Below are 21,421 nucleotides of genomic sequence, written 5' to 3' on the forward strand. Positions count from 1 at the left end.
TCTTGTCCCGTTACAAGACCGTGCGTACATCTGCAGATATATGTAGAGAGATGAGTTTTCACTGAATACAGTCTGCACACAGGAATATTTTCTATCTGTGTCTCAGCTGTTTCTGCTACCAAGGTAAATGAATAGACAGATGAATGGATAGATGGACCTGTGATGGACGGACAGACAACCTCATGGAAGCATGTATCAAAGATAGAGAGAAGTTTAAAATGAGACACAGCGCAAACAACTACTGAAATGCCCCCACTGTGCGAATCAAAGCCGCTTCTGTTGCCCCTCCCAGCTGCGTGTCAGTCATCTAACACGCACACTCCCACACACACACACCCATGCGCTGCGGATGTGTGTGGATCGTCTAATGAAGCCCTCTTTGTCCCAATGTCACAAGGTTTAGGCTGCTCCAGCGCCGAAATGAGGCCCACCATGCTGAGCTTGAGGTTTTGAAGCTCTTGTTTTAGAAGTCGCAGCAGCATCACCTCCCACAGAACAGAGATTCTGGCAAAACACACACAGACATACAATTCATGCGGCTTCCTTTTTGTTGTAGCTGAACTCATGGAGTTAGGAGCTCTGCTCACTTAGATCCTAGATACGCCACGCCTGTCATGTACAGAACTGCAGACAATCCCTCTAATGAGACTTGCCTAATATAGTCACCTGGAGTGTTTGCTCAGTCTTTACTTCTACAAACACCTCTGCCATCTGTCTGTCTCTTCTCCCTCATATTCACATTCACTGCTGTTCAAAGAAATTTGTGATTTTATTGTCGGGCATGCCTGCAGGCAATCAGTCCTATAAATTTATTTTTTTTTTGTTGTCGAGATCATTCCCCATGCAGCTTTACGCTAACTATCAGGGGATATGATAAATGGTCACATTCATCAAGATGCACAAACACTCTACTGTAAACTTCCTCATACTATCTCTGTCAGCACATCAGACTCTGTAATATAGTCATCTATCATTACATTTTCCCCTCTTACAAATGAGGAGAGAATAGCATGCCAATTAATCTTCATCTAACACCCACGGTGCCTTGCAAACATCCCAGTATTGCTGGTGCTTTCCTCATTTTGGCACTGGTGTCTGTGCAGCCTCGTTTATCTCCAACGCTCGTTCTTCAGCTGTTACACAGGCCAAGAAAGCGGAAATCCAAGTCCTAACAGACGCAGAAATAAGAACAGTGATACAGTATTAAAACCTGGATTATGGTGGTTCTTAATAGTCTTCTCCATGAGTGCACACAGTGCCGAATCAGTCTTAATATTGCCTGGGGTACACGCAGCTCCCCCTCCCCACTCCTTCCCATTACAATATGAAGCCATAACGTTAAAAAAAAAAAAGACAAGATTGCCATTTTGTTCCCAACTCTAATTGCAGATTAAAGACAAAAAGTGAGTCCGGCAGATGAAAATGTCACTACTTTGTCACTTTGCTTTCTGAAGAACGGATCCACTATTAGCCTCACGTCGCGGCCTTCAGAGCAAATGACTGTTTGAAGGCAGCGGGGGCCTGTTGCCATATGGCACCAGACAGCGACAAAATTGAATAAACAGAGGAGATTTGCGAAAACAAAGCAGCAGGAGTGCATCATTAGACCGCAGTTGTCCGTGAGAGAGACTGCAATTCAAATAGGCAGAGGGGTCACACAGAGAGTAACAAAGTGCGAGGATCAGTGTGAGGGCTGCCATAGTTAATTCTTACACTGCTCGCTCCCCTCCAGCTACAGAGCAGCGGCAGGCATTGGATATGGCTATAGCTTACAGTACGCTCCGGCTCAAGCTGTTTGCCTTTTGTCTGTTGTGAAACTTCTGTGGAAATGTAGTAGGGTTAACTCCTCAGAGTGGTAATGTGATGCATTATTTATTGCCATGGGGAAATATTCTTATGCAAGTGGCTCCTATCTCTGGGAGGTCAGAGGTCAGGGTCAGCCTCAGAGTGGCAGCCCTCCAGGGATACAGAGTCTTACTTAGGACACTTGAGCTGGGTCAGAGGTTGGTATAATTGAGGGAAACTGTTTTGAACTCAAAAGTCATAAAAACTTTTCAAATCTTTGAGGGTTCTCATGTGTTGGAATTATATTCAGTAAGAATACAGAAGTTGAACAAACCATTGTTGTAGCTAGTGCTCTCTGCAGTAGTTTTTACAGTGAGGCGTTTTTCAAAATAATATAATCGGGGGAAATAATTAAAACTTTTTCGAGACTGACGTGGAAATGTCGCACATAGAGCAGGTTTCAAAGGAAAATAGACTTATGTGTATCACAGTGTTACCTGTCAATAACAATAATAGTATCATAAATGAAAATAAAATAAATGTCACAGCTTGGTTCTGCTGTTAGAGGGGCGATCTAAATCAGTAAAGTTGTTTCGTAGTATAGACACTTAGTTGCCAATTTGTTACACATGCCAACAATTAAAGCAGGATTTATACGTATGTGTGTCAGCTCTCTGTAAAGCTGGTCTGGACATTCATACTTGTGCGTGGTGTGTCTGTGTCACTCTTCAGTTATACCTCCACAACACTACTTGGTGGCAGGGTTTCTGTGAAGTGCTGTAATTAGTTGATTGCAAATGCACCCAAAACACACATTCATTAATAGAGACAATTTCAAACACAAGTACACAAATCAGCTTCACTATAACTCACAGCATTCACAGACAAAACACTTCTCTTTTGCTGGACACATTTTCCCACAAATACAACATGCTAATGTTATTAGCGTTTGTCTATGGCATTTTACATTGTATAAATTAGCCTTGCGGCTAGCAGACTTTTCCTCCACACTTATGAAACCAGGGACAACAGCAACATTTAACAAAGGTAACATTACAAAATTCTGCTCTATTACAACTCACAGGTTTACCAACAAAACAGCTGTCTCATACTAAATATGTTTTCCAAAAAAATACATCATGCTAATGTTATTAGCAAAAGCCTATGGCATTTTACACTGTATAAATTAGCCTAGCAATTAGCAGAGATTTCCTCTGTTCATATGAAGCCAGGATAAATCACATACAAGACTAAAAATGATATTTTGTGGAGGCTTTATTGTCCCCATGATGTGTTGTTTATTATCTGTGAAATAAAAGTAAATAAAAGGTTTGTTTCCAGCAAGGGAAATGGCTTTAGCTTACAAAAAAGACAGGAGGTCTGCCCTGCCACGATGTGTAGTTACATTTTTAGGGAGTTACATTTCTGCACGTCAGGCTACAGCATAGGGTATGGCGTTGATACAACAATCCTAGAATAAAGCCTACCTATAGGAATGTTTCGATTAGTTAAAACTGTTGATTCAACTTAATGGTCATTTTGGCTTCGGCTTTTAGGCTGCAGCTTGTGGTCCTGTTGACCTGTTTCAAGTTATACTGTATACTTAGCCCCTGCCCCCCATTTACATCAATGAGAGGGGACTAAACAGTAGATACTAGGAACATACAAGAGACATACACACACACATGGTCAATTGAAATATTTGATGTATATGATTTCTCAAACATTGACTGAAGCAGTTCACAGTGTCTGCTGCAGAGTCTAGGGCCACAACAACAGAAGCTCATGACCCTTGGATGGGTGTTTTCACCAGGGACAAACATAAGCCCTATTTTTCAACCTGGACCCTATTTGTGTTTAAGTGTCTAATGGGAGCAACAATTTTTGAAATTGGTCCAGTATTGACTGAGAGGGCTGCAGCTGGCAACCACAAAACAGGCTGCTATGGGAGATGTGTGCACCGTCAATTTACGTCCACTGAAAGTGCTTGTTTTTGCCACTGACAGGCTCAAGTGTCTGACAATATGATGCAAAGGATTCCTACATCCTAACCACAGACAGCTCTGAAACTGCCATCTCCACCCCCACCAGACTCCATTTAAATTAACAATAATTCAATTGTTGTATGCAGCATATTTATTGTCACATCTAACTGGGTGAATTAAGGGTTTATTCAATCCAGAGGAGTTGGTGATTGTTGGAACTGTGGGAAAACTAATGAAGATAGCTTTTGTGGGCTGTATTTTGTTTCTGTTGACGTTGAAAGAAGTGTGTTTCATGATGATAAAATTACTGTTTATTTAAATGGAGTCTGGCAATAGTTTTGGCAATAGTAATTTCAGGGCTGTTTCTGGTTAAACAAAAAGGGTCTTGCTCTTCAACAAAAAGGTCTATCACTGTAGGAATCTCCTCTAAAACCACTAGAGAATGCAACTCACAAAAGTCACCTCTGTTCGAACAGTCACCAACTCTGGTTTGGTTAAAATGAACCTTTAATTCATCCAGGTAGACATGAAGACAAATCCGCTATATACACGCTAAAATTACTGTTAATTTAAATGGAGTCTGGTGGGTGTGGTGGTGGCAATTTCAAGAGCTGTTTTTGGTTGAACAAAGAGGCTCTAACTCTTTAACAAAATTTCTATCTGTGTTGGGATTCTTTGCTTTATGTTGTCAGACACTGAGTAACAATCTGAGCCCGTCAGTAGCAACAACAAGCACTTTTAGTGGACATAAGTCCAAGTGGTACATTGCAGCCTTTTTACGACTGCCGACTGCAGCTCTCTCACTCAATACTGGATCACCTTTAAAAGTTGTTGTTCCCATTAGCAACTTATACACAAAAACATACGGAAAATAGAGACTTTATTGAAGTTACCCTTTAAAGTCTCACCTGAGGTATAAAGAGTTCTTGAATATGTATATACATCGGCCAGATTGTGGATAGCTTTATTGGTGATGGGTAAAATCTGGAATCAGTCAGCAAAGTGAAGCCAAGACAGGTGACATGTGAGCTCAGCAGCTGCTTTTACATAAGGAGCATCAGTCTGTAATGCGCGTGTGCATACATGTGGATTAGTGCATGTGTATGTGTGTGTTCCTCTCCGTGTTCACTGCGTACACAGGGCCTTAATGGTGTTTGATCAGGAACAGATTGCTTGTAGGCTCCAGCACATCAACGCAAAGTAGGTCAATAAAAGCAGGTTGACTGTTTCAGTTCACCGTTCACAACTCTAATCCTTCCAGCCCCCCCCCCCCAAATACTATAGCTAATTTTAAATCATCAGGGCCCCTGATGTATTTGGGTTAGGGTGTCACACCTTTCCACGTTCTCAAGGATTTATATTGCACTGCTTGAAAAAGCATCTGGAGCCTAATAAAACCTAATGTGACCACAACCCAGGGCACATTAGCTCAGCCATCTCATTACATCTATGAGTCATCGCTTACCAGCATCATATCAGATCCATTCAAGCGCATAGTTATTGTTGCTTTTGTCTGATTGTTTGTTTTTATTTCTCCCCCCTCCTGTAAAGGAAATTGGCCAAGAAGCGTAAGGAGACACTGAACAGCACCCGCCAGGAGATGACAGTGATGGTCAACTCCATGGACAAGAGCTACACGGAGCAGGGTACCAACTGTGACGAGGCGCTGTCCTTCATGGACACACACAACCACACGCTGAACACCCGCAGCGAGTGTGCGCTCACACTCAATGGGCGCAGCGAGTGCGCGCTCACTCTCAACGGGCGCAGCGAGTGTGCGCTCACTCTCAACGGCCGCAGCGAGTGCGCCCTCACTCTCAACGGCAGAGGTAAGATGGCCTTGAATCAGCCTACCTGCCTTTTGCAGTCACACACACACACACACACACCCCGAGCATGGGGGAAGCAATTTATTTGGTTTGGTCAGGTGAGAAAGAAATCAGAGTTGGCTGCACAGGAAATATTCACACTGGGACAACCTTAAGAAATGTGAGTCTTGGTCGTCTTCCAAGTGAACTCTGGGACATTCAGGAGAAAAAAACTCGATCTGGGTATTAAATCCTCATTTTTAGTGTGAAATATCTGTCATTGCTTTTAAGTGAAGACTGGAATCATATTTGTTTTGACTCCACATACAAAAGAATCACTGAATTTGTGGAACAATGGCTATCAAAACTCAGTGTGAGACCATATGGCTTTCTCTTATTACCATGATAAAGGTATTTTCTTTCTCCGTTATGTCATTTACCACATCCAGTGTCATAAATTAACGTTGAAAATGGATTTTTAATGAAGAACTGTCTCAATGTCTCTTTGTTTTTCTACTTTTGCCTTGTTCAAACTGAGACTTTATTCAGCCAGTGCACATTATTTGACAGTAAATCTGTAGCGTTTGAAAAGCTACCCGTCGTTACCGATGTCAGTGGTAGCCAATGGGGAACCGGCTTCTTCAGAAACAGTTTAACAGAATTTTACTTTCATTTGATGGAAAAAGACTTTCATATGATTTGGGGAAAGATTTTGATCTTGTTTGATTTTTTTTTCGTCAACGGGAGATTCATTCCTCTTTACAGGCCCTCAAGGGTTTGTTGTACCCTTTTTACATATTCCCTTTTTAAATTTCTTTGGTTTCTCTAATTAATCTTTGTTAAATTAACTAAAAGTAAACTTAAGTCAGCAGTATTAATAATTCACTATTAGGATGCTGCTGATGCCAGCACTATAGATATACGATAGCTGTGTTAATAGTTGCACTTGTTAATAACTTTAGAGAGTCTTGTACTGTGATCAGTAATCAAGAGGGCTTGAAATCCTAAACCTGACCTCAAAGCTTACCGGTAAACACGAACACTCTGAGAAGTCTGTTGCGAGGTCCTAAACTCAGCAGCCTTCTGTCTTCAATCCAAGGGGGAAACACGCAACACATACTAGATGCGCTCTGGTGCGATAACCTATTAATGTTCTCCGTCCCAGGTTAAAGTTAATACCTTTGTTGATGGACAGCTCAGCTAAGTCTGCACCCAGGGCTTGACCTGGTATAATCCCAGTCAAAACCATCAGATTAAAACTCCACAGCAGCTTCTGTCTCCACACCCCTGCAGGGGTTGAGCCCCAAAGATGCTCTGACCTTGATTAACTGTCTGTTAGTGTGGATGTTCAAATCTGGCCCTCTGTCTGCCAGTGCAAATGATTTAAATGCATTACTTTTTTACTCTGCCTATCAGTGTAATGCCTTCAATACTGTACCTAAGCCCTCTCACGCTCTCCGTGACCTTACATGACTGTCAATAGTGTCATTTGGGCTCAAACATCATGGCTGACGGATTATAGTCCTGAACATACTGCACTCAACTCAAAACCTGTTAGCATGGCAGGCTCTGGTGATGTTGCGTGAGAAGTCCTTATTCTGTTAAAGGGAATACTTCACTGCCAAAATTATCATTTGTACAGTAAAACTTCAATTAATAGCCCTATTATTTGCTTAAAGCACTGAACTCAATGGGCCTATATTTAGGACAGGCCTTTAATTCCTTTCACACAAAACTGTAAACATGGGGAAATACAATCAAATTGTTTATTTAAACCAGTATGAATATTAGTGCATTTGAGAGATTGTGCTACAGTTCTTGCGGATTATGGCACCCAGCATACCGACACAACTTGGATTAATTTTTTATGAAAAACCCTTTTGATTCTTTCAATCTTAGGACCCTTATGGACTAACGGAATATGAATAACTTACAGGGTAATTGAGAAATGGACATATAATTTAACTTTATGACCGCTTCTACCGTCTCTCTTGTTTTTCCATGCCGATAAATCTGAGTGCATTATTCTTTGGTGCTTATGGTTGTAGTAAAATGAACGTAATAATTGAATTATATAGAATCTAACCGAGCTAACAATACATAGCATCTCCATGCTGACCAAAGTTAAAACATTTATGCACAGACTAAACAGCTAGCTAATGTTAGCTCAAGTGGGTAGCCAGCAACCTGGTTTTATACATCCAAACAACTTCTATGCTTGGCAGTCAGACCAGGCTTCTAATTGAGACAGGCCTTTATTTGTCAGAATGTAGTAAAATAGACTGGGCGTTTGATTGGGACTAAGCTTTAATTGAAGTTTTACAGCATATCAATTACTCACCCCATGTTACATTGAATATGTGAGGAATTTTTTTTTTTTTTTTTTTTTAATTCCTCTACGGTGAACGAGGAATCAAAAAACTGAGAAAATTCTTAATGTATTGAAGTCATAGTGGTCCGCATTAAACAACAGCAAAACAATAAAAAAAATTTTGGTTTACAAATGCTTACACAACTATTGTAGTATAATCCAAATCTCATTTATCCAGTCATATGCAGTACTTCCAAATCAGACAGCCCTTTCTGACGGGAAACAGAACGGAAAGTGAAACTTATCTATGCGTTCTTCAAAGCCTACCTCACTAAGCATTGTCTGCTTGGAAAGTACTGAATACAATTGGATAAATGAGATTTGGATTGTACTACAGGAGTTGTGTAAACATTTGTAAAGACCTTTTGATATAGTTTTGCTGTTATTAAACGTGGACCTCTACGACTTCACTTCATCAAGAATTTTCTCAGTTTTTGGATTCTTCGTTTGCCATAAGCATGCAAGAAAAGCCACGTTTTAGTTTTTTCACAAACGTAACGATGGCCAAGTTATTGATATACAAATGATCATTTTAGGGGTGAAGTATTCCTTTAAGAGAGAAGACGAATGTGACTCTACTCTGCTACAATCATTAATGACAGGTTACTTTGTACATTTACTTAAGTATTTAGTCTTGATATACTTCATCTGTACTTGAGCATTTACATTCTGTGCAACTTTATACTACTTTAGGGGCCGCAGTAGCTCAGTCTGTAGGGACTTGGGTTGGGAACTAGACCAAATGCGGAGCATGGACTGGTAGCTGGAGAGGTGCCAATTTGCCTCCTGGGCACTGCCAATGTGCCTTGAGCAAATCACCAAACCCCCAACTGCTCGGGGCACCTGTCCTTGGACTGCCCCCTCGCTCTGACATCTCTCAATTTAATGCATGTTTAGGTCCTGTTTGTGCATGTGTGTGAATTTAGGGCCTCTGTGTGTGTGTGTGTGTGTAAGACAACAGAGTGAAAGAATGTAGTTTCCCCTCTGGGATATATATAGTATATAGGATATAATATAGTATGTCTTCCTCTCCTTCGTCTTCTCCTTTGTCTTCTCCTCCTTCTCCTTCTTCTTCTTCTTCTTCTATATTTACATTACACTTCCAAAGTAGATACTTTTCTTCTTTTGCTCCACTGCATTCGTGTTAGCTAAAGTTGCTAGTTACTTTGCATATAAAGAGTGCACATACAAAACATATAATCATCTTGTAAATATGTTGCATATATGTTCTAACTGTGTATCCAGTTGTGCACACGGTACCGTATTAGTTTAGTTTGCTCAGGTCTCTGAGATTTCTGCAGCCAGTACCGCACAGTGAGGGTCAGTGGAACTTTGTGATGTATCTTGGCATTGCTGCTTTTCCTTAAGTAAAACTTTTGAATACTATCTCCACCACCAAACAATGCCAGACTATTATTGATCGCCTGGTGTTGTGTTCTTTTTCTCCATCTCTAGCTGGATCATCACCCTCTTCCTTCACGCTGCCTAAAGCCAACACACTCAGCTCTTCCATCCCCACCAACTCCTACTACCCAGGTAAACATACACTGTATCTCCTCATGCTAATCCTGTGTGTCAACAGACAAGTGTTTACTATGGAAGCAGTGATGTTGAGCGAAAGCAGAAGGTGTGAAATTCAGTCATCAGGAAACCTGCAGAAGTGTCAGGATAAATTAATAAGAGACAGCATTTCCAAACAAGTGTTAATTAGTTTTATGTTCTTGGTAGGGGCTCCTTTTATGTAAATGACATACTAATAAAGTAAAGTGTGGTATGAGTGAATGTAAGTGCTTTAAAAATTAGAAAACGATTTCACAAATGAGATGGTGGATAAATTGACTTTAGATGGGTTTACACCCTGCTACATCTCTGGTTATAGCAGAAAAGAGTTTTATATCACTTTGCCAAGATGGAATTTAGCTGTTCAATCATGACTTCAATTTCTCCATATAATATGCATAATTGTGTGTCTTATGTAATCAGATCACAGCTCATTGATTAGATGGAGTAAAGGGCAGCTCGACTGATAATCAACTAAACTTATTGTGTAATTAGCTTTTCTGGAAAATATGATAAGTTTCTTGTTATGCTGCTTGGCAAGAGACCAACAAACTGCCCATTATTTTTTTGGTATTGTTGTTTTTCTGTGGATTTATCTTGGCTTCTTTTATTTACTGCAACTCTCTTTCCTCCTCCAACTTCTGCACTTGTTATGGGGGTATGAGCAGATCCCTTTGTGCCAACTGCTATCTTAGGTGAGACACATTTTCTTTTCCCATTGCTGTTGATTATTTCTTCTTATTTCTCCGCTGAAGAAAATTACATTCATAAGATGGCTGTTTGAAGACTTAACTGTGAGGACAAACAAAAAAAAAAAAGCACAGATTTTGTTTTTTCCCATTTTTGGTTTGGTTGGCTCTTTGACTAAAGATGGCTTCCTCACCTTCATACCTGCCTGCTGCTTCTCCCCCTCCTCCTCCTCCTTTTCCCTCCCCTCCTCCTCCTCCTTCCTCCCCTCTTCCTCTCCCCTTCCCCGTCAAACGAGGGGCTCTCCTGGGCTGAGGCTGGCTTCACTCCATCCCATCCGCATTGCGTGTCGTGCGTGTGATGTCACATACGTGTTTGACCTCTCATATGCATGGACAGACATGTGGACTGGATGTGGGGGAGTGTCTAAGGGGGGCAACGGGGGGGCAGTTCGCCCCAGCGCCACGGCTACAGCGTGCTGAAGCCATAGCAGCTGCACTGAGACAGAAACAGAAATTAAACAGTGTGAGAGGGAGACACAAAATCGCTCTCTCTTAGCCCCCCTCAACAAGAAAAAATAATCCAAAAAACGGGATGCGTTCGGTCTGAACATCTAAAGTCTTGCATTAGCAGTGCTGCCCTCCCTTCCCTCCCCTCTCTCCTCACTACGCATTTAACTCCCCTCCCTCCCTCCAAAACAACAACCTTTTCTATTATTCTTTTTAATGTCGCTCCCCCTGCCTTTGGCTAACTGCTAGTGACCTACTTGTTTTTGTTTTGGTTTTGCCAGTGTTTATTCATCCTGTTCAGTGATAAAATAGAATTATAAAAAAGCATTTTGTTCGCCTGTTAATTATTACTGGCCTTTGTTGAATATGCACAGCAGCCCAAAGTGCAGCGTCTTAAACGAGCAGATGCTTTTTATACCAGCAGAGCACATAATGTAGCTACTAAGTGGGGCACTACAACTGCAATAATTTAATACTCAAGGCCAAGAAGGAAGATGCAATAAGCAACTCTACTCCAGCTTCACCACAAGCACCATAACTGCGTTTATGAGTACACAACCTACAGTTAGGGCTGATGTCGTTGTTTTGTTTTTTTTCTCCTCCCCTACAAAAGTGCAACTTTAGGCAGCATCTTTCATCATCACTGTTGTGACAGCTGCTTATGTTAGTTCCATGTTTAATGAAGCATGAAACAATTAACATGAAATTGCGGCAGCCAGAAAAGGTTACATGCTTTCAGTTGTGACACATTCAGTCACAGCATTGTCTCATCAGTTGAGGTTAATGATCAAAACTGATTAGATCATAGCGGATTGGTAATGTTTTTAAATTCAATCGCACATTCCTATTTTAACTTTTTAAAAATTGGTATAAATACAGGTGTCGCCACTAGCACATGCAAATATAATTATAGCAATTACAGCAAGAAATCTGAAATGTCAGAGTACTCCAAAAAAAAAATCATTAAAATTTGTAAGTCACAGATTTGCAACAATTACAGCTAGTTCCAAAGCAGGGTGTCTGCAGGTCCTTAAATAGTCTTAAAATGTAATAATAAAAAAATAATAATAATAAAATAAAAAATTAATGATTTAAAAAAATAAATAAATAAATAAAAATGTAATTGAAATAATGATAATAATAACAATAATAAAAGTAATAATAGTCATTAAATAGTATTAAACAAGAACACTGGAACATTTTATCTAATACAATATATCCATATTTTAATTTCTTTTCATCAAAATGAGTCAAGCTCTTTTGCATGAATGTCCACATTTCAGATGTTCTTTAAACCTACCACTAAACCACTTACCTGCTGGCAAAATGCACATTAACCTAACTCACTCTAATAACCATCTTCCTACATTAAACCTACCTCTGCACAGGACCACGTACTTTCCTTTTATACTTATCGGCAATGCATGAATAATAAAAAAGATGATATGTCCAAACATTAGTCTTAAACTTAAAAAGGTTTTATAAAAAGCTTTAAATTTAAGTGTCTAATTCCTGTAGACACCCTGCAAAGACGACCAGTATTTCACCATTATTTTCTCCCTTGAGATTCATGACTTCTTGTTTTGTTCTTTTACTTTTGTCTTGCACTGTTGAAATTGCCCCATCCATCCACTCAACATCCCCCCTTGACTAGGCTTTCTACCTATAGGCAGTTTGGACTGAGGAGGCATGTGATCTTGCCCTATAGCGTAGCTCTAAAACACTCTACTGTGACAGGTTCTCATGCTGTATTGTTGCTTATCCCCTCTCTCCTCTCTCTTCTCCTCTCTTTCTCTTTACATACGTAACCTCTTATGTATCTGCTATCTAAAAAGTGCCCATTAATGGTAAGTTTTCCCAAGTGGGCCCTGGGTTGGGGGAAGGAGGTGGTGTTTACTCAGAAAGCAAGCCGAAAGTGAGAGGCTGCTTCTGACATGGACATTCCGACATTTATTGCATGATCAGTGGACATGTTAGCATCTCACCACCCTCTGCCGTACCGTGCCACCAAGCCACCATTAGCCTAGCATGGTCAAAGTACGTACAACGCCCCATGGCAGCATCACCCCATGCATTCTCCTCCCATCTCCGCTTCCCTCCTGTTTATTTATTTATTTACTTTTCTTTTTAGGTTTGGTTTTTTCTTTTTTCATTTTTCGGGGAAAAGAACGGGTGGCAGGGGTTGAATCCACGCTGTGTCTGTGTGATGCTTCTGACGGTGCCTGCTGCAACATGCTCACTGTGGCCCACCGCACCCCCTCACATCCTCCTCCTCCATGTTTCTGGACACCCTCCATCGTCCGCTGGCTCCCCACAGCATCTGTGCCTCATGTCTGCCACTGACTGGATTACAGTATGAAAGAGCTGGAATGGACTCTGACTCTCAATATGAGCTGCAGCCCAAGCCAGCATACTGTACTGCCAGTTATAAAAAAAAAACAAAACAAAAAACAAAAAGTAAACTTGTTGTTTTACAGCATCTTCATGTGGATTTTTATGACCTCTCTATACTGTTTCTTGCAGTCGAGGGCCGCTGACTCCTTTTATTCTGACAGTAGCCATATTAAATGCTAATAGTGTAAGTGTTATACTTTAAGGGCCTTGTATTTTAATGGCTTTCGGCTGTCCTACAGTACAGTGGGCCTGTAATATTAAATATCTTCCAGCCACACACTGAGACAGATGGACCTGAACCTTCCCACCACATGACTCATCCTATTACTCAATGATGTTGTGTTGTTGTGACCATCCATAACAAACAGATTACTAGTTGAGAGTTGTTTGTCAATCTGGAGGGTGGTGACATAATGCTTAACAGTAAATGAGATAATGTGCCATCTGTTAATGGGAACAGTTGTAACTGAGATATGTGCTGGGAGAAGAGGGACAACACCTAGGCAACCAAATTCCACTTTAATATGACAGTTAACTCTTAAAACACGCCTGCCATTTACTGCTTCGAGCATTATGTCACCTGTATGTATCTGATAACCACAGACTGATAACTCATGCGGCTCTGTAGCTCCTACCTCTCGGTCCTCACCTGCTCTGGCCTGTCCCTGTTTTTATGTCCCCCAGACGAGAGCCAGAACATGGGCAGCGACACCAGCAGCCTGGTGCAGTCGCACACTCACTCCCTGAGGAAGCGGGAGCCGGTTGATGTGCCGTACCAGACGGGTCAGCTGCACCCCGCGATCCGCGTGGCAGACCTCCTCCAGCACATCACTCAGATGAAGTGCGCCGAGGGCTACGGCTTCAAGGAGGAGTACGAGGTAGGACGCAACCCAACCGTCTTCCTCCCTCCCCACCCTCCGCTGTAAACACAAATAAAGCCTGGTGATGGGCTTGTAACATCTCCGCGGAGATTCTCAAGTGGAGATGTTTATCAGTCTAATATGAGGCTTCATCTGTGTCGTGGTGTACAGTCCCGTGTATCTGTCTCCCTCTTCTTCTGTCTGTCTCTCTCACTGTTTTGCACCACACAGCAGAACTGTTTTGTTTCTCCCCAGATGCACTTTTATGATAAATTGTTAATGTACCCCGTCTCAGTGTGTTTACGGTGTGATTCGTTTTGTTGTTCATCTGTTCCTTGTTGTTTGCAGCGACTATGCACTGCGCGTGCGTGTGTGTGTGTCAAATGCTGCTGTCCCAGTTCCCCTCAGAGACTCAGCTGTAGACCACCTTGAAATGCAACCCCCTCCCCAAACAATGCACACACACACACACACACACACACACACACACACACACACACACAAAGAGTGAGGAACAGCTACCTGTGTGTTAGCCACATCCCCTCCTTTACCTGAATCAGGTCCGATTAGGCTCCCGCAGCCTGCCGCTCTCTTAAGACTGTTGTCACACAACAGCATTGGTAATCTGACACCGTGCCTCTCACTGACACCAAAACAAAAGATTTTGCCCCAGAAGATCATCACTCTCATTTCCTCTCATTAGTGCGGGAGGCTGGCAGGGCTTGGCGGCACTCCAGCCTTCCTCGCCGTCCCTCAGCACCACACCAGCCAGCCTCATCTCACCCTGATGCCATGTTGTAACAGACTGGCTTCAAGCTATACTTTCTAAATCTGCCTTTTGAAATATCTCATCTCTATCACTCCGCTCTCTCCACCTGACATCACATTGGCCCTCTTCGCTGATAGTATTTCCACTTTTTGAATTTTTACATCTTGTGTTTTTCTTTATCACCTCCCCCCATGCTCACTTCCTCTTCTTTAACTCACGTCACATCTTTTTTTCCACCCTCTGAACATACTCCCTTCATCTCTTTTCCTGTACTTATCTACACCTCCCGCGTTCTTTCCTTGCTTCCCTCTTCCTCTCCCTCCTCATCTCCCTTCCCTGCTTAGTTCTTCTATGTGTGGGCCAGATTTATCAGTAATTAACTCCCCACTTCCCCCTCATGACTGCGGAATTAAATAATGCAGCCTCCCGTTGCTACCTGCAGCATCAGATCATTGAGGGGCTGAAGTGCTTTGAGCTGCCCTCCGGGCCTAATCCATTATGGATAAAGGTGTTTTGGGTTCACGCGGCCGGCATTGCATGGACGCATAACAGTCAATCAAAAGGAAGCATCGCCACAACAAGCGAACGGACCCCTGTCCCCCTTACCCAGTTGTCATCTACCTGTCCACAGCCTGCTTGCAAACAAAAAGAAAAAAGGGCCTGTGGGATGCTTAACTTGTGTAACGGAGCTCATTCTCACTTGGCTAGAGCGATTCATTTGTATGTTGTGTTCCGCTGCTGTCTTCTCTATATCAATCTGTCTTAAGGTCAATGCCCTTTTTAACCGTTTATTATTGATGATGAGATTGGAGCCCAGTGCACCTCTAAACCTGTTGACTTACACTGTACTATATCTCTCTCTGACCCATGCTTCTTGTTATTCTGTACGTTAACTTTGGATCAGATAAACGAGGTAAGCTAATACTTTTGGTTATTTGTGAGTTTTCTTTTAAACTTGTAGATGATATCACGAACCTGACAGATTGACGGTGCTTGTTGGCTATTTTTTTTTTTTAAAAAGGCCCTGTGGGATGACATCATCTCACATGTATGATCTAGTCTGAAAAGGGCATTTACCAGCAGAAGCTATGCAAAGTTACCAAAGCAGTCAGATGATGAAATGTGTGATATAGTGACATTTTTGAAAAGCTTTTGTCATGTAAAGTCTTAATAATGTCACTGTGATTTTTTTTTTCTTTCCTGTAATCAGAAACTGTGAGATTCATAAATACTCCACAACTTAATTCTGATGTTTCTTTATAAAGCTTTTCAAAAGCATACATACGACCATACCGGTACAACGAAAAGAGCCAGAATATTTTTAAAAATAAATTAATTGTAAAATTTAAATAATTTGCTGACTCATACCAGCAATTTCTGACACTGGACTAGACTAAAAATAAATAATAATAAATAAAATAAATGTAAGTCTGTTTCATTTTCTCATAGCCAAACACCAAATCCCACATTTACAATTTGGACTCCACACGTCACACTCTGCAGACTCGTATTGTATACTTTGCAAAAGCTTTATAAAGCCATGTTTGATAGAAACAAAGTATTTGCATGTCCAAATTCTTCTGCACGTTGACGCACAATTTGAGTAAATGAAACCAGTAGCAGAAAACAAGTTTCAAGTGCTCTGTAAATGTTATGTTGTCATTGTATTTCACCTGCTTTCAGCTTGTTTCATGTGAAGGGAGATGTGTTGCATCTAGCCTTCTGTGAGAATCTCGACTTTCTATAGGCTCCAACCACAAATGAACACTCGTCAGTCTGAATGAGTCTCCTCTTCTCACACAGTAAATGATTTATTCAGAAGCAACTCACTGAACAATTCTGCTTCTTTATGTTGCCATCCTTTATTTTATTTCATTTTTTTTTATTTTGCTATGGTGTGCATTGTATGTCAAGTGCTCTGTTGTCGCTTTACTGTATGTACAGTAGGTTTTCCCATGTGTGATTGTATGTAGAGAACAAACTGCGCTTTTCCACTTTTACTTTTAAGTGGTTGCGGACAGGAAAACATAACTGTGCTGGGACCGGAGTACAGCAGGTAGCCTGTAATTAAAAACATACCAAGTTGGATGTGGGCCAATGTGAATAATTTGAGGATGGTGAAAAAACTACCTGCAGATGCACTGGAGTAAAGTACAGCACCGACCTTTACTACAAAACAATTTTTACAGATGGAGCCAGCCGTTGTTTTTCCATCACTGTCTAATGAATGTTAGGCAGCCAATTATTCCCAGAGTGGGTATATAGCCTTTAAATTGAAAGCCTTCATATAATCTCTACCTCTTGGGACACTAACTACTTTATCGCCATAATTTATTTTTCTGGATTCAGGCTCTAAACAGCCTGAGGAATGAGACCATCGCATCGGAGACAGGCAGGGTCACTCAGTTTAAGAGAGAACTATTATAAAGTTGCCAGGTAACGCCTTTCGGCTTGAAGATGATTTGTCTTCGGATACTTGATATTAGACTTGTATCCTTCAGAGTGACAGTGGGAGCGACATTGGCCCGTGCACTTACTCAAGACATACTGCCGCAGGAGAAGAGGCCTGTATAATCCATCTCTGAGACATGCTTCCATCTTCACTGGAAGGATGGGACATATTTTTAGCATATTAAAGCTGTTTCTCAGTGAAATCACTAATCCTCGGGACTTAATACAGGAATATGTCCTTGTGTGGTGTCTGAAAACGCCTTTATTTGCTAGACAAACGGCTCGCTGCCTGCCACAGCACTGAGATGAATGAAACCATCAAGTCCTAGACCACAGATGATTGAAGACGATGCGCTCCCAGACTGGCTAACCACACTTAAAGGAGCTCTCCAAACAATCTGTCTAACGTCCGATAAATGCTCCTGGATCTTTACTTGCAGATGCTCTGCATTCTAATGTATTAGCTGAGTTTTTTAAATGTGCATTAGCCAGACTATCAAGAAGCCAGAACAATAACATGTTCTTGTCCGGGCTAGTCTGCTCGGAGCCGAACCCCGCCCGCCCCCGCTGAACAGCGGTGGACTGGCAGTGGAGATGTATTTTCATAATTTGGCTTAATTGTGCCTGGTGTGCCATCAGAATGGAAATCTCCCCAGCGAGAGATGATAAATATTTCATGAGGGTAATCTGAGCAGAGCGGTTTTGATCTGCAGACGATGAGCTGGCTTTATTTTTCCCCGCGACGAGCTGATTGAGTCCTTCAGATGAGGCAGACAGACAGCCGCTGCGGTGGCTCCGCCCGGCAGAGCGGCGCAGGGGGAGAGGTTTGAGCGTGACACCCGCCGCTTCTGCCCTAATGGCACTTGCTGTTTGACACAGCTCCCCAGGATCCACCACCCTCTCTGTGTTTCATGTCTAATAATGATGTGAATATATCTCTCCCCGTGTCTTCCTTTCTATTGCCAATGTTCCCTTCCTTTTTTTGTGGAGCTGAAAGAGGAAGACTGTGTTCTTTAGCCTGGTTATCATTTAGAGTGCTCACACATGACACCATATTTCATCTCCCCCCTCTCTGTTCTCTGTTTTCTGTCTTTTTCAGAGCTTTTTTGAAGGACAGTCTGCGCCATGGGACTCTGCCAAGAAGGATGAGAACCGCATGAAGAACCGATATGGGAATATTATTGCATGTGTGTACAAAGCACCTCCTGAGCGCTCATGAATTTTTGTGTGTGCCGTTCCCATTCTTCTGGCTGATTTATTGGCCAGGCTTGTGACTCTGGATAACTATAAGCTGCTCAAACAGAGTTTTATTATCAGCCAACAAGAGCAGCTTTGACCTTTCCAATCTACTTTTATATTCATCTTCCTGCAGTGTCTTTTCAGTTATGAGAAATAAGCCGCGCGGCATATGGCACATAACATGTAGCCTTGGTAATGTTTATAAAAATGTTCAGTTTGATTTCACAATTAATTCATATTGCCTATTCAAACTTGAGCTGAACTGTGATGCAAAGTGGCTGATTGATGCTGATTGGACAGTTCATTTTAACCCTCTTTCATCACAGATGTCACGGCAACACCTTGAAAATAAAATGCACCGCAAATTACGACAAATTCAACTTTTATGAATATGAGCATAATCCAGAGTCAAGGCTGCATTGTTTTCATTTCACAGATGTATCTGATCATAAATGCATGTCCTTATTTAAAGTATTACATAGTGTCTCCATTCTGTGCTCACACCATTCTCACTGCTGACCTTATTAACCATTAACTGAAAGGTTTATAAGGTCTTCTGTCAAACAAGTCTTATGCAGCTCAGGTCAATGAGTTCTGAAAATATGACTTTAATCATAAGTTTTTGCTCTTAATGTCATATTATCAAGGTTTTTAACCAAGGCCACCGCTGGCCATTGGAGTGCCCTCAGCATAATTGCTTTGTGGTTGTAATAAAACCTTCGTCCCTGATTCTACAGAGAGACAGAGAGAGCTGCACAGCAAGACATTTGCATACATATACATATATGTATATATATATATATATATATATGTGTGTGTGTGTGTGTGTGTGTGTGTGTGTATATATATATATATATATATATATATATATATACAGTACAGGCCAAAAGTTTGGACACACCTTCTCATTCAATGCGTTTTCTTTATTTTCATGACTATTTACATTGTAGATTCTCACTGAAGGCATCAAAACTATGAATGAACACATGTGGAGTTATGTACTTAACAAAAAAAGGTGAAATAACTGAAAACATGTTTTATATTCTAGTTTCTTCAAAATAGCCACCCTTTGCTCTGATTACTGCTTTGCACACTCTTGGCATTCTCTCCATGCGCTTCAAGAGGTAGTCACCTGAAATGGTTTTCCAACAGTCTTGAAGGAGTTCCCAGAGGTGTTTAGCACTTGTTGGCCCCTTTGCCTTCACTCTGCGGTCCAGCTCACCCCAAACCATCTCGATTGGGTTCAGGTCCGGTGACTGTGGAGGCCAGGTCATCTGCCGCAGCACTCCATCACTCTCCTTCTTGGTCAAATAGCCCTTACACAGCCTGGAGGTGTGTTTGGGGTCATTGTCCTGTTGAAAAATAAATGATCGTCCAACTAAACGCAAACCGGATGGGATGGCATGTCGCTGCAGGATGCTGTGGTAGCCATGCTGGTTCAGTGTGCCTTCAATTTTGAATAAATCCCCAACAGTGTCACCAGCAAAACACCCCCACACCATCACACCCCCTCCTCCATGCTTCACAGTGGGAACCAGGCATGTAGGATCCATCCGTTCACCTTTTCTGCGTCTCACAAAGACACGGCGGTTGGAACCAAAGATCTCAAATTTGGACTCATCAGACCAAAGCACAGATTTCCACTGGTCTAATGTCCATTCCTTGTGTTTCTTGGCCCAAACAAATCTCTTCTGCTTGTTGCCTCTCCTTAGCAGTGGTTTCCTAGCAGCTATTTGACCATGAAGGCCTGATTCGCGCAGTCTCCTCTTAACAGTTGTTCTAGAGATGGGTCTGCTGCTAGAACTCTGTGTGGCATTCATCTGGTCTCTGATCTGAGCTGCTGTTAACTTGCGATTTCTGAGGCTGGTGACTCGGATGAACTTATCCTCAGAAGCAGAGGTGACTCTTGGTCTTCCTTTCCTGGGTCGGTCCTCATGTGTGCCAGTTTCGTTGTAGCGCTTGATGGTTTTTGCGACTCCACTTGGGGACACATTTAAAGTTTTTGCAATTTTCCAGACTGACTGACCTTCATTTCTTAAAGTAATGATGGCCACTTGTTTTTCTTTAGTTAGCTGATTGGTTCTTGCCATAATATGAATTTTAACAGTTGTCCAATAGGGCTGTCGGCTGGGTATTAACCTGACTTCTGCACAACACAACTGATGGTCCCAACCCCATTGATAAAGCAAGAAATTCCACTAATTAACCCTGATAAGGCACACCTGTGAAGTGGAAACCATTTCAGGTGACTACCTCTTGAAGCTCATGGAGAGAATGCCAAGAGTGTGCAAAGCAGTAATCAGAGCAAGGGGTGGCTATTTTGAAGAAACTAGAATATAAAACATGTTTTCAGTTATTTCACCTTTTTTTGTTAAGTACATAACTCCACATGTGTTCATTCATAGTTTTGATGCCTTCAGTGAGAATCTACAATGTAAATAGTCATGAAAATAAAGAAAACGCATTGAATGAGAAGGTGTGTCCAAACTTTTGGCCTGTACTGTATATATATTTGTGTGTGTATGTGTGTGTGTGTGTGTGTGTGTGTGTAAAATTCAATTTATTACTTGGTGCCATTATTAGTATCATTGCCAGTAATGGTCTAATGGTGCCTGTTGTAGTTGTGCGTCATCTTAAATGTAAAGAGTTCATCGTTATGATTATGATAAGCGATCATTAGCTGTTTTGGTGCCACCTCCACCACTTGACGCCCTACACACAGTGGGTCTCATCCACGAGATGTTAGTAAATCTGTGCGTAGATCTGCACATACTAAAAACCTACTTGGGATTTGATCGTGGGCACGTGTGTATGTCCACGAATGCCAATCAATCGTAAATTGGCAGTGCACTCCCTCATGTCAGCAATGAGCATACATCCTCGCCCAAGTATAGCCAGTGACCACCATATATGGAGGTGGTAATTACTATGGATAGATGCATCCTGACCACTGAGCAAACAGAGAGAAAGAAAAACTTTTCTGACGCTGAGACTGAGGGTATT

At 41.7% G+C, this 21,421-nt stretch overlaps 1 protein-coding gene across 7 annotated transcripts in view; it reads left to right on the forward strand.

Moving 5' to 3' along the window:
• LOC125902498 (receptor-type tyrosine-protein phosphatase mu-like) overlaps window positions 1–21,421 on the forward strand; it is a 225,238-nt gene that overhangs the window by 159,783 nt on the left and 44,034 nt on the right. For 5 of the 7 annotated variants that reach the window (XM_049598881.1, XM_049598884.1, XM_049598883.1 and 2 more), the window contains 5 exons: window positions 5,322–5,599; window positions 9,405–9,485; window positions 10,178–10,204; window positions 13,784–13,977; window positions 18,279–18,366. In XM_049598881.1, coding sequence (XP_049454838.1) covers window positions 5,322–5,599; window positions 9,405–9,485; window positions 10,178–10,204; window positions 13,784–13,977; window positions 18,279–18,366 — 668 coding nt within the window. The remainder of the gene's footprint in view (window positions 1–5,321; window positions 5,600–9,404; window positions 9,486–10,177; window positions 10,205–13,783; window positions 13,978–18,278; window positions 18,367–21,421) is intronic. The other 2 variants (XM_049598885.1, XM_049598888.1) reach the window with 1 other exon arrangement.

Source organism: Epinephelus fuscoguttatus, linkage group LG15, assembly GCF_011397635.1.
Source record: "Epinephelus fuscoguttatus linkage group LG15, E.fuscoguttatus.final_Chr_v1".
Classification (NCBI taxonomy): domain Eukaryota; kingdom Metazoa; phylum Chordata; class Actinopteri; order Perciformes; family Serranidae; genus Epinephelus; species Epinephelus fuscoguttatus.